General features: G+C 40.7%; 1 protein-coding gene across 5 annotated transcripts in view; it reads left to right on the top strand.

The window, feature by feature from the left end:
- The window catches only part of RTN4IP1 (reticulon 4 interacting protein 1), a 40,584-nt gene extending 27,358 nt beyond the window's left edge, over positions 1–13,226 (top strand). For 3 of the 5 annotated variants that reach the window (XM_074862223.1, XM_074862220.1, XM_074862224.1), the window contains 3 exons: positions 1,020–1,203; positions 2,552–2,644; positions 13,087–13,226. In XM_074862223.1, coding sequence (XP_074718324.1) covers positions 1,020–1,203; positions 2,552–2,644; positions 13,087–13,203 — 394 coding nt within the window. In that variant the 3' untranslated portion in view covers positions 13,204–13,226. Of the gene's footprint in view, positions 1–1,019; positions 1,204–2,551; positions 2,645–12,006; positions 12,164–13,086 lie in introns of all 5 variants that reach the window. The other 2 variants (XR_012628103.1, XM_074862221.1) reach the window with 2 other exon arrangements.
- The last annotated feature ends 186 nt before the right edge of the window (positions 13,227–13,412 follow it).

Below are 13,412 nucleotides of genomic sequence, written 5' to 3'. Positions count from 1 at the left end.
AACTTTAACATGAAATCACATCCTTGAATACAGACAGGAAAACTGCCTTTCCAGAGTTAAGAACTTTTCTATTTAATTTGCATAAAGTATTTTCCCTCTTATTTGTAGGTTATTTAGATTAGATATATGTATATATACATATCTATTGCAATCTGGAGATTGCCAGAAATTTACAGATGAAAATGAGAATCTAACAGAATAGGTGCATAGTGCTTTGTTGCCCTATTCAGCCTTTACAGGCTCACATGCTGAGATACTGAGAAGGAACGCTGAAATTGTGGCTTGTTGCCAGAGGCTGCATGTACTTATTCCATGAGGGAAGGTTTTGGACCCTTTGCATTGTTGGGTTCTACATCAAATAGGTAGATGCGAAGAAAATAGCTGCCAGTAGAGGTAAAATGGCACCCAAATAAATAAGGAGGTCAAAAAATACTTTTAGAAGTGAAACAGAGAATTGGGTCACAGAAAAGATGTGAGAAGATACAAGTTAGTATAGTAATTTTGTTTACATAACTTTGGCCACTGGTATTGACTTTCACATAAGTACAGCATGTACAGGAGATGTTCCTAGTCAGGGCATGAATCCAGACTAGTTTTTACATGCACATACCATATTGTTCAGTGCAACAACCAGACCTCAAGACTGTTCCAGTAGTCTTGTTGGGAGGACTGAAGAGCTAGAGCTCTAGAAGGCTTTAAGAAAGTAAAGAATGTAGTTGTGCATCTAAGAGCCTGCTTTTTTGGAGTCCAAGTGCAGTGTAAGTTATCTAAATAGCCTGTGTCTGCTTTGCAGTGAATGGGCAATAACTTGTAAATTTAACTCCCATTGTACAGTAAAGCTGGGATTAGCTGAAGTCTTGGGACTTTCTTGCCACTATCTTGCAGGCAGATTATTTTATTGCATTGCAGTGACTTATAAAAATGTAAACTATAGCCAATTTCTGATAGGAATTAGCTTAATTATGATGAAATTATTTTTTCCATATCGTATTTTAAACCTGTTCTTTACATGTCTGCAGATTTGATTTCATCCTAGATAATGTTGGTGGATCAACTGAGAAGTGGGCTTTAGACCTCCTGAAGAAATGGTCAGGAGCAACATACGTTACCTTAGTGACACCTTTCCTGATCAATATGGACAAACTTGGAGTGGCTGATGGCATGTTACAAACAGGAGTCACTGTTGGTTCCAAAACTTTAAAGGTATTTGACAAAATCCTGTATTATGTCGTACTGTAGTGGCTTCCTTTGTGGCTTGGATGCTAGTCATGGCTCATCTAGAGGCATCTGTTCCTCACTTAACATTAGGTGTACTTCAGATGCATTTTTATTCTTTCCTTCCTTCTTGCACTGAAAAAAATAAAATGTATTGGGGTGGTGCTGATTGGTGTATGTGGTAGTTTTGGGTGCTTTGAAGTTTTGATTCATTATTGTGCTTGTCATTGTGGCCTCTTCCATATGGCCTCCCTAGTGAGTCCTGCTGACAGCTAGTGTTTCATAGTAAACAGAGCAAATCCCTGCCTCATTGAAGTGAGGGTAATTTTGCTACTTGCTTTAGGCTGGTCAGGCTTTCTCTCAAAACATTGTTCCATGACTGATTTTCTTCATCCTATTCCAGCACCAGAGAGTAATAAAAGTGGTGGAGGGTGGCTAGAAAGTCTTTCATCTCTTTCATGTTCATGTGTCTGGATGGTGATACTGATTTTTCTGGTTTTCATGAGTGAATCTTAAAACATTCTGCCAGTGGCCAGATCAGTGAGGCTTTTTAGAACTTTTCTCTTTCTTCTCTCAACATGTGTACTTGCTCTCCAAATGAATGCTTTTCAAGCAGTTGCTATGGTATTCCTGTGATGGCATGGTTGAATGAGATTGTAAGTCCTGCACCAATACTTTCAAAGGAAAGTTCAAAAACAAAATAAAAAGGCTGGGATGAAATAATGTAGTATTATTTCTCAGTGTGCATGTTTCCATGATGAGGAGCATTGTACACCATGTATTAAAAATCATCTCCCTTTGGCAGATGATGGCTCTTATTCCTGTAATGACTTACTCAGAGGAGGTGCTCTTGACTTGTGCTTGTGAGATCTTCCCAAAGTGCTTTTCATGTGAACTGCCATCTGTCACTGGATAGTGATGACTTTGGCAGATGTGATGATGGAAAATATAATCACTGACACTGAGGTGGAAGGTTCTAAATGTGACATTGCTGGGTTTATTTCACCCCCATTGTGAATCTGTGTAAACATATAGCACCATTTCTCTCTTACATAACAAATAATGCTGTTTCTAGCTGCAGAGACAAGGTGGTTGTTTTTCTGAACTAGCTGACTTGTGCAATTGGTCACAAAATTCACCCTGATCCTATTGTGGTAATACAACATCCCTGTCTGAACATTTAATCCACATGCTTAGGTGACATTTTTTTCAGACACTAGCATATAATTTCCATGTCTTTTCCTTAAGTTACTTCTCTAGTGCTTCTGTCATTAATTTTAGTTCATCTTTCAGTTTCCTCTCATGACTTTTTAATATATTTGTGATTTTCTTGCAGCATCTCTTTAAAGGAGTCCATTATCGGTGGGCATTTTTTATGCCAAGTGGCACAAGTTTGGATGAAATAGCAGAACTAGTTGATTCTGGAAAGGTATGTCAGTAATGGTTATTTGGGTATTTGTGCTGAAACAGGTGCTGCTTTGACTCAAAAATGGTGTAGCTCACAATTAGGGAATAAAATGTTATGAGAGTCACAGTGAGGAAAACTAGTTAAGAATTAACTTGCTCCAATTTCTAACTTCTTCCCTTTGCATGGAATTTAGGAGTTTGTAATCCTTAAGACTGTTCTGCTATCTCCCTCTCCATGCTACCTGTTCTTAAAAACACAAAGCTTACTAAGTTTTGGAAGGAAAGAATGTCTAGTGGTTGTTTATTTTTGCCACTGAGAGTCATTTAGCATGAACTCTGGTGTTGAAAACTGTATGTTTTAAGAGGCCTCATTTGGTTCAGTTGGTCAGAATTAACATGACTGTGTGGATCTGCATATGCAAAATTGCTTAGCCTGGATGAACAGGAGTCCTGCCCCTAATGTGCACAGAACTAGAATATTCAGGTTATTGCAGGGCATAGACGATCTGCATTGGCAGAGTGGTGACGAGAATCTTGTGTGTTATTTCAGTGCTTCAGAGTATAATGTTTGTGCACATTATGTGCACAATGTAATGTCCAGCACAGTGACTTGGAATATTGTAAGCATTCATAAGCTTTTGGGGAGTCTCTTAGTGGACTTGAAGGAAAGGTGTCAAGTGGCAGATAGATTTCTGCTTTTCTGATCTTTTCGGGTTTATGAGCTTGTTACAAAATGTGTGTGAGAGTGGGCAGTTGATTGCCTCCTTATTGGACTGCATGGTGCTGTAGGTCCTGGCAATGTCCTCTTTTGCATAATTTCATGTTGCCAGAATTCTCAGGGTAGAGAATATGGACAACTGCTGATAATCTTTCTATGTGGTACCTAAGCAGAAGAGGAAGGAGAGCCTGTGATGACTGCTGGTAATTCCAGTATTTCAGCTGTCACGCCATCTTGTGCTCATAATTTGTGCATATTAGTAAAATTTAGATCTCTCAGAGTTTGAGTGTTGATCTCCTTTTTCGCTGTGCGTTGTGTTCCAGACTTCAGAGAAGAGTAAATAAATTGCTGTCGTACTTAAGGCCTGATTGCTTCTATTTGCCACCTCAGTGCTGTTGATCAGAATAAAAATCTTCCTGAATTCAGCCACTCCTATTCCTCTGTCATGACCAGTGTGCTGCTGACACAACCAGTTGAAAGGCTGTGTTTCCAAAAAGTTACCTGCTCGTAATCAGACACTGCAGCAGCAAATAAGCTGTGGTGAAATGTGTTCCTGGCTACAGCTTTGCACCACTCAGCTTTGTGTAATGTCCAGTGCTGTAGACATTATCCCATGGTCAAGAAAGAAACCCTAGAAGATGCTCCTCATCCTGTGATTGCATCCAATCACAATACTAAATGATAATTGTCTAAGAAACAGAAATGCCCTTGTCTTTGTTTTTACCATTTGTCCTGATTCTTAGCCAGTCACAAATTGTTTTGTGTTCTGCTCCTACCTTGTATGCAAAACAAATGCAGAATGTCCATGAAAGCCTCTTGGGAAACACCTGTTTATGCAATAGAGATAGGGCTTAACCGCTGTTCTCTGCCTAATAATCTGGACAGGTGAATTGTAATGCCATTTAAAATGTACATCATACATATATGAATGTCCTGATGTACTTTTTGTTGTAAGGTGATCATGGGGACAAAGATGTTTGCTTGGTCTTTTATTCTCTGTGCAAAAACAGGTCGTAATGTCAGACTGTTTATCTGCATAGTCATTATTCTAGCAGCATTTAACTCTATTTTGTAAAATGATGTATACACCCATGCTATCATCAGTATTTTATAAGACCCAGATGTGTTCCATTTAGGCAGATGTTAATAAGACTGTGACCTTTATTGTCTAGACACAAGAGTTCTCTTAAATGGACAGATCATCCATTCAGAAGGGTAGGTGTTTGGAAAAGGGCAGGAGAGAACTACTGGAGGAAGTGTACCATGGTTTCCCATAACAAAGTGAAAAGAAGTGTTTATGTTTGAATAGGAGAGAATAAATGAGAATTTAAAAGAAACAACCACAAAGCAATAGAAGTGTAGCAAGAAGACTTGGGGAAGACAGCAAAGTGAGCTCATGTAGTTGAACTTCTTAGTTTTGAGTGAATACATTTTTGAGTAATGCAAATGTAGTTATTTTGAAATTTCAGTGAATCATCTTTTCTGTTACAGACATCTTAATTTTGAGATTGTATGAAGTGTGAATAGGAGAGCAATTGGAGAGGTCCTGAAAATGAGAGGTTTTTTTCAGGAAAGTATAAATCATGAGCGGGGATTTAAACGAAGGAAATTAAAAAGAGCTGATGGTTTAAAGAGATGTACAGTAAGTGAAGCTTTGAAGAGCATACCCCTGAAGCAGTTACATCATACTGATTTGTCGGTGTTTTTTCTTTTAGTCCTTTTGCACCAACACAGATTTTTAGTTCTGATGAGTTCGTCATCTTCCTTTGTGAAATCAAAAGGATTCTCAATCCTTCACTTTATGAAGAATAAGCAAAAAGGGCATTTCGTTTAAAGTTATCTGGTTTTCACACAGATGATTTTTGCAGCAAGGAATAGAGATTTGCAAAATGTCAGCTATGAGGAATTCTTTTAACAGCCTTTTTTAATGGGAAGGAGAAGATTTGATGAGCTGGTAGTGCAAGGAAGGAGAATGATTTTCCTTTTGCAATTTACCTGCACATCAGCTCAGTTCTGGGGATTGTAAAATTATTTTCAGTTTATGAGCTGTTTTCTCTGCCTTGCAGCTGGACATCTTGCAAAGAGACTATTGTGAGACTGAGGGGCTGGGAGGCTGTTGCAACAGTGGTGGGCACAGAGAATATTGAGTATTCACTTGTCAAATTTTAGAGATACTGGCTACTTTCTAAACTGCTGGGAAGTCCCTGTTGTGGGTTGAACTCTGCTAGTTAATTACGAGCCAGTAAGGACTGGCTTAACGTGGGCTTCACCAAATGAGTTGATGAAGCACATGCCAGAGCCTGGGGATCTCTTTCCATGGCAGAACGTTCCTGGTGAATTACAAGGTTCTCATCCAAAGACAACTGAAATCCACAGAGCCTGTAGTTCAGGACACAGATCTGCTGGAACACTGTTTGCTGAAGCATCATCACTGGTCTCTGCTGCCAGCATCGTCACTGAAAGGCTTGTTAGGAATTAGTTTGATGTACTTGTGGTCAGTGTTGTGGATTTAACATTCACAGTCTTGGTTTTTGCTGCTTGCTTAACTTTTTCCTCCTTTCTAAGGATGTGCCATTCAGTCCTTGGTGAAAATATAGCAAAGTCATATAACCACGTAAGTTTGTAGAAAGCCTCTAACTTATAATTGAGCACTTAGTTTGCCTTTTGTAAAGCCTGATGGAGGAAGGCAGGCTCAAAAGACTCATTAGTGTCATAAGGGGGAGCACTAAGTATGTTGTATGTTCCTGGTGGACCATGATAGGATGTGGGTTAACATGCAGCCCTACAGGAATTTTAAATTTTAATTCAGTGCCGTTTAAATGCAGTGCAGGTGTGTGTGCGGTATTTCCGGTGGCTTAATACTCTTTCTTCCAAAGCAGAGTAGCATCAGATGGGCTGTTGGGTGAAAGTTGATTTTGCAGAAGGAAGGCTAAAGGACAAGTAGAGTCTCCGATCATGAATAGATCATTCTCTGTGTTGTTGCCTTTCTAGATAAATGTTACGGCACAGGCACACATAAGAAAAACAACTGCATGCCTATATTGATGTAATTTGTGTGTGGTGTTGATTATACATGTTGCTGAAGACACTAGATGCTCTGGACTTAGCACCTGCTGTTGTGGTTTGGGGGACGGGATGTTGACTGTTCTTTGGCCCTGCTGCTGTCTTCCTGTGCAGTGCTGTACAGATCACATAACCTTTTGCTACCGTAATTTCTCATATCTACTAATGAGGGCTAATGCCCTTTATCCACCTTTGGTGATTTTCTCTGAGATACCCTGTTAAAATGTGGAATTCAATTGTTTTCTATTGCTAGTCTTTGCTATTCAGGAAGTAAATAACATAAATTAATATGGTTATCCACTTTGACATTACTTGGGTTTTGAGTTGTTTGGATGGCCATGATTTAAGATGGTTTACATTCCTCCTGCTGGCATAGGTTATCACAGCTTCTTGACTCTGTGTTCTAACCCATGTGTATTGATTTGCTTCCAATTCATCTTGTTACAGTTCTGCAAGTAACTTTTTCTCTGGCCCCTGTTGCACAATTGCTGCATATTTCTCTCATCTGCATGAATATCAAACACCCAATGTAACATATTGAGTCCTTGAACGTTTTCCAAATCTGGCATCTCTAGATGTCGCCTTCTCTGCAGTAATTCCGGTCTTTGTCTTTATGGCTGCGCTAAGATATCTTAAGGTACCTGAGGTGACTCGCCCTTGGGTGGTGCCTGCTTTACTCTCCCTATATGAAAAAGGACAGTAGGGTAGTGATTCTAAGTTGACTAGAGATCAGTCCTCCTACCCACTCACACTCATTTTGACAACCACCTTTCTCCATGCTAAATAGCAAAGCCTGCACTTCTTTTTTTTTTTTCCTTTTTTTTTTTTTTTTCAATTCTACGTTTTTTTGTTGCAGTGCTTTTGCTTGCCAGGTTGGTTGGCTAGAGCCTAGAGATGTTGATCAAGGAGAGGATGCCAAAAGCTCTGTTCAGTCCTTTCTCTTCCAAAAGAAACCTCTATCTGCATTTTGTCATGGCCACCAAAAAAACCGCTGTGATTTTTATTAAAACGCATCTGCTCCTCTTCTTCCAGGACATGGTAGCTTGCTTATGCTCTTTATGAAAGTGCTGTGTGATTACATCATAAAATGTCCGTGAAGAAGACAAATGGAAATTTTGCATACTGTGGAGAGATAGGGCTTGAGTATGTAAATTCACATGAACCACAATGAGGTCTGGAAAAATTTCATCATATTCCATGTATTTCATCAAGTGTGTTGCCTCAGCCTGATGTAATTGCATATTCTGTAGAAAGTCAGTCCTCGTGTTCTGAGCTCTAGTCCCCTAGTGTAAGAGGGAATTATGTCCAGCACAGCAGTGAAATGTGGGCTCAGCAAGACAGCTCTTGTCTGTTGTGCGTTTAATTTGCTGAGACCTGGGGAGATGCAGGTCATGCAGGACTATTCTTCTAATATATATATATAAAATATATATTATGCTTTCATATATAAATATATATATACGTATATATAAAACTGTACTAAATTTTGTTCTGTCTTAATTATATGGTAGCATTGCCCCAGATTGCTTTAATTACAAGCATAAATGTCAAGCAGCTACCATGAACGTGACTGCTAGGGGAATCCAGAAGAGAGACTTGCTCTTTCCTTTAGTTAATAGTTTTTCAGCATGGTTCAGTAGGTAACTAACCCAGGATCTTCCTCATTCAGATTGATTAAAGCTTGGGCTAGGCTGGCTCACTACAATTCTCAGCCTGTTGCAGTTTCTTACTGCTCTTCATTGTGTTCTGTAGAAGCTGTTCTGCGAGAGCCAATTAATGAACTAGAGATTTTTTAAGCTTCTTCTACACTCTGAACAATATCCTGATAGCCTGCTTAACTGGGATTTATCTTCTAGCATTTTAATAACTGTAGCTGATACTCAAGTTCCTGTGGGCTGCTGTTAGTGGCTTGATACAAAAAATGTATCTTGGCTGGAAAAACAAACAAACAAAACCTGGTAATACAGTTGTTGGCAAGATGACTGTGGGAGTAGACCCCTAGGACACACGCCTTCCATTCCTCTTAACCACTGCACCACCATTCTTCTTAGGGGTGTATGAGACTGGATCATTGGATCATTTTTACTTCTGTTAGGCATTTGGGACAGAAGTATCATGTACCTGATGTCCTTTAATGTGCTAATGGATGAAAGCGCTTATTCTCTGAAATACAAGTTAATCTGAAACATAGTACTGTATAGTCACAAAGCTACCCATACAACATGTGACCAGAGCCAGCTGTTCCAGAAGGTAAGAACTTCAATCTTTGTCTTCAGTGAGGGTTGACCCTAGAACCTAATGTTGGCAAGCAATGTGAAGCTCAGCATACATTGTTGCATGCCATTTTAAGGGGAAGGAAGGATGAAGAAAGGGGTGGGATTAAGACCCAAAGAACATGGAACTTGAGTACAGCAGAAAAGGAGGTGTTCAGCTAAAGGGTAGAAATGACACAAACAGCAGTGTCCCAAACCAGCATTTTTTCCATGAGATGACAGTAAATTACTGAACAGATAACTAAATGTTTAGCTATAGGACAGGGAGTGTTCTTTGTAAAGATTTCAAGTCTCTTGTTGACATTGAAGGGAGACTCAGTGAAGGCCAAAGAAGAGTATCGAGCTCTCGAGCTCTGCATTTGTGCTCAAAAACCGCATTTGGGTATGGTGCTAATTTCTGGAGGAAGACGGCCGTTATCTTCTAACTCAGCTAGTCAAAATGGCAAGCAGATCTTCGCCATTTTGGCAAGCCCTCAAGAGGATTTTGTCTGGTGGAGCACATCACAGCTCTTGTTCTGTGCATATGCAAGTATCTTTTCCAAAGTGTGTCCACAAGCTGTGAGCAGACTCACAGCTACTCACCGAGGTGTACATAGAGTGTGTGCCCTGGGAGGCAGCAGCTGGGAGGGAGGCACTCTGCAAAGCAAGGCTGCCCTGCAGTTTTGACACGGCCATCCTTTACAGACCTGGGGGAGAGCCAATGCACTGTCATTGCCCTTGGAGTGAGGGGACTTTTTTTCTTTTGGGCTTTGAACTAGCCTTGCTCTGAGGGCCTCTGAGGTTCGGCCTGAGCCTTTCAAGGCTCTAGCTCTCCCTCCAGCGGCAGGAAGCAGCTCCACGCTCACTGGAGCAACTTGTAGCTAACAGGAGGGTCAAAGCCGCCTTCACTCTCTTCATCTTTTTCTCGCTTGTCCCCTCCTGGTAAATTCAGGCTGTGTCCTTGCTACCACAGAAATGGGGCCTCCAAGGGTGGGCTTGACTTTGCCATTAGCAGGAGCGTGTTCCTGCTGACCAGTCAACTCCTGCCAGTGCCTGTTCACTGCCTGCTGCGTTCAGAGCTGGATTGGCTGGGATACTACTTCTGTGCTCTATGTAGGATAGCCTTAATCAGCATCAGCAATTACTCTTTTTATTTTTCCAAACACATGAGTTCATTTCAAGAGACCTGAGATTCATTTCTATAGTATGTCCTGCATTGGAGAGAATGAAGAGGAAGAAAATACCTTTCAGGCCCAATCTGTTTTCAGATAAACATTTCAATGCGGGTGTGTGTAATCCTTTCTCTCCCAGACTTTAGTTTAATCCCTTTTCCCTGAACAAATAGGTGTCCTCTGGCAAGGAACTGATGCGTGGCTGTAAATAGGCAGTGTTTTTATTATCCAGTTAATCTCCATTTATTATCACACATTCAACAAACAGCAGACGCTCCCCTACTTGTTTGTCTGTTCACAGGAAGAAATTTTATCTTAGTCAGTGGATTATGGTAAAGGCTGAGTGAATCACTGTGCTGCCACACGGTCAGCCCTTTCAGGGTTATTCAAACAATGGGACTGACCAGCCAGCCAGATAAAATGTTTAATGCTCTAGATTGTCAGGGTCATCAATTTAGTATTCATCTCTCTCTATAGCACTGCCTAAAGCCAGTGTTTAAATGGAGCTAGAGGTTACATCAATGTAGCAGATGGGCTTTGAGTGTGTGGTGGCTGCAATACACACTGTGTTTTGAACTGTGAGGCTGCATTCAGGGTTCCTCTGAATCCCTGTGTCACCACTTTTCAAATGCGATGCTTTGAACTTTACCTAATAGGCTGAGGATGTAACATATCTTGTTCTGTCAGGGTTACAACCTGCAGCCTATAATAAATGACCGTAGGTAGCAGAACATTGAAGTATTGTGTTCATTTTTTCTGAGTTGCTGCATGTGTCTGAAATTTAAGTTCTGCCTTTCTCTGGAAGCCCCTGTGCTTCACATCCCCTGTGCTGCTGCACTCTTTCTTTCCTGAGTACCTTTCCCCTCCTCCCAGCCTCTTGCCCTGCTAGGGTCATCTGTGTCCATGCTCCAGCAGGCTGAGTTGTTGTATTCTTTTTTTTCTTAACTGAAGCACAGCTTTGTATGTAACTGCCGTTAGCAATCAGTACTTGAACAAGTGCTGCACTTGTGCTTGGCTCAACAAGGTTACTGAATTGTTTTTTTCTCAAGCTTCTGCTATGAAAGCAAGGGTAGGTCTTCCCCAAAACAGTCCCTATTGATCATCATCAGCATGTTCCTCCTGCTGATAGTCATAGCAGCTGCAGTTTACTCACATGCTCAGTTTACCCAAAGCCATTGTCTCATTCAATGTTTTTGCTGCTCTGGGTCCATGCCCCTGACTTTGCTGATGCCCGAGACATTTCCATTCTATGCTGGATGCTGACCAAACATGATTTTGTCTTGGATCATTTGTGTCCCACATTTCTTCCCCAGTTGAACTGCAGAAAGTGTTACACAGTATCTTTGTGGCTCCTCTACTGTGTTACTACTCAGTTTGCTAGAGGTTTGTTTACAGTGATTGTCCTGGCCGAATAAGGGGAAGAAATTACCCAGCCTTGTGCCCTGCAGTATTGGCAAGTTTGAGGCACTGGGTGAACGTATTTATTTACACAATTGCACTTATAGTGACTTGGCTCCTAATTCTGACTTTTTGTTTGGAGGGGTTCCACTCATTCCTGCTTTTCTGCCATGTAAAGTTTCATGCTACTGCTAAGCTTACCTTGACAAAATAAAAAGGGAAATCTAGTGACAAGATTAGGAGATACTGCAGTGTAATAGATTATTGATGTCTTGGATTACTGTTACCATATAAGCAAAACCAGTAGTTATTTTAGTGCAACAAACGGACTTCAAGGTAAGGCACTGTGTATAAATAAAGAGAAAATTAAGGGAGTTGAGAAAAGGACCTACATAAGTACAACTACCAGATTGCATCTGCTGTGCTGTTGGGGAGGGTGCTGGGTGGTCAGTGCTGCCGCTTGGGAGCCCTGTGCATATGAAAACCTTTCCTTGGTAGCGCTGCACGTTCACCATCTAAGCTGCATGTCTGAATACACACCCCCTTGCCTTCTGGTACACGTAAGCAAGCCCTTTGACAGACATCACTGTTCTGATGCCACAGACTGTGTCCATATTGCTGTTGTATGCCGTTTCTCTTTAGCAAGATGCATGTCCTATCAGGAGAGGGCAGTTACCAGTTCTGGAGTATTCAACAAGATAGCTGCATGCTAGTAGCTGTGAGGAAAAAGCCTGAATATATTTTTTCACTGACAGAAGTAACAAGGGTCTTTTTCTAGCAGAGTAAATAGGGTGTTTGGATCTTTGTGACTTCAAATCTCCATCACTGCACAAGCTAGCGGAAGACTCATCTACTGTTAATGTTTCCCACTGGTAAGAGGATTAGGATCAGTTCCTCAATGCAAGAACATGCATTGGGCTGGCGTTAGGGGATGCAAGGTAAGAGACCTCAGGGTAGATCTTTGGGAGGAGGTGTGGGAGGTACTTTTGTACACAGATCTTATTTTGGCCTTTGGAAGGCTGACTCAGAACTTGATGACAGAAAAAGTCTCTTCCCTTGGACTAGCAGTGACAGTATTTTTCAGAAGCAGCTGGGATTTCTTCTGCCTCTGTTAGTACACTATGATGTCTAAAGAAAATGCTCGTAGGGCTTTTGGGCTCCTTAGTTAAGAATGGGGACAGGGAATAGGCTAGTTTCACCTTCATTATTAGAAATGAGTCTAAAACAATCCAGAAGGCTACTCTACAAAATTTATGCTAAAATAGCAGTCAATGCAAGCTTAATGATGTATGTCTAGTGGAATACACTGCGGCTGGGTTTTCAAGTGTATCTAAATGATTCAGCAACAAACGTTTGTGGACTTTTTTTTGTACTTCAATTGTGGCCAAGTCTTTTAAGGGTACTGAGGGACGTACTGATGTAGGTAGGCACTAGGTTCACAGATATCTTTAAAGCATCTGACCTTTTTAAAATTCCTGGGTTTCACAAGAAAAACAGTAGAGAAGTATGAGAAAAAAAATGTTCTTCCTTTTCCTTAGTGTATCACTGTGGACAATGAAAAGTTGAACCACAGTGTCAGCTTTGAAAGGGACTTAAAAGTTAGAGCCTTGCATGGTGTTCTTTACTGTTAAGAGCCTCAGGCGAGGGCTCCACACTGTGCTAGTAGAGATGTTTCAAAACTCGGGCCAAGAGCAACAGAAAGCCTTCTCCTGCAAGTTAAAAGCTAGTGACTACATCATTTGGCAACTTCTGCCCTAAATACTATAAAGAAACCTCCCCCCTTTCTTCATACAGTTTTGAAGTGTGAAGGTGATACATTATCTTATTCCTAATATAGTGACACTTTCTCTTTATTCTGTAGATTCAACCAGTTATTGATCAAGTCTTCCCTTTTTCTGAAGTTCCAAAGGCCTTTCTGAAATTGGAAGGAGGACACGCCCGTGGAAAAACAGTGATTGATGTAATTAGTAAAAAATAAAGTATCTCTAACTTAAACATGAATTGGTGTGTAGCAACTGTTTCTTCTTTAAAAGCTCACAGATGATACATAATTTAAAAAAAAAAAGTAATTTTAGAAAAGCCTCCCATCCTTCATACTCTGTTAATATGCAGACAAGAAATACTAATGTCCTTTAGGTATTTCTACATGAAAACCGTGTTAAGAATGTAGTTGTGACTTTTGCAGAA

This window comes from Strix uralensis, chromosome 3 (assembly GCF_047716275.1).
Source record: "Strix uralensis isolate ZFMK-TIS-50842 chromosome 3, bStrUra1, whole genome shotgun sequence".
Lineage (NCBI taxonomy): Eukaryota > Metazoa > Chordata > Aves > Strigiformes > Strigidae > Strix > Strix uralensis.
Note: the sequence above shows the minus strand (reverse complement) of the source record. Positions and strands in the feature narration are given on the sequence as shown.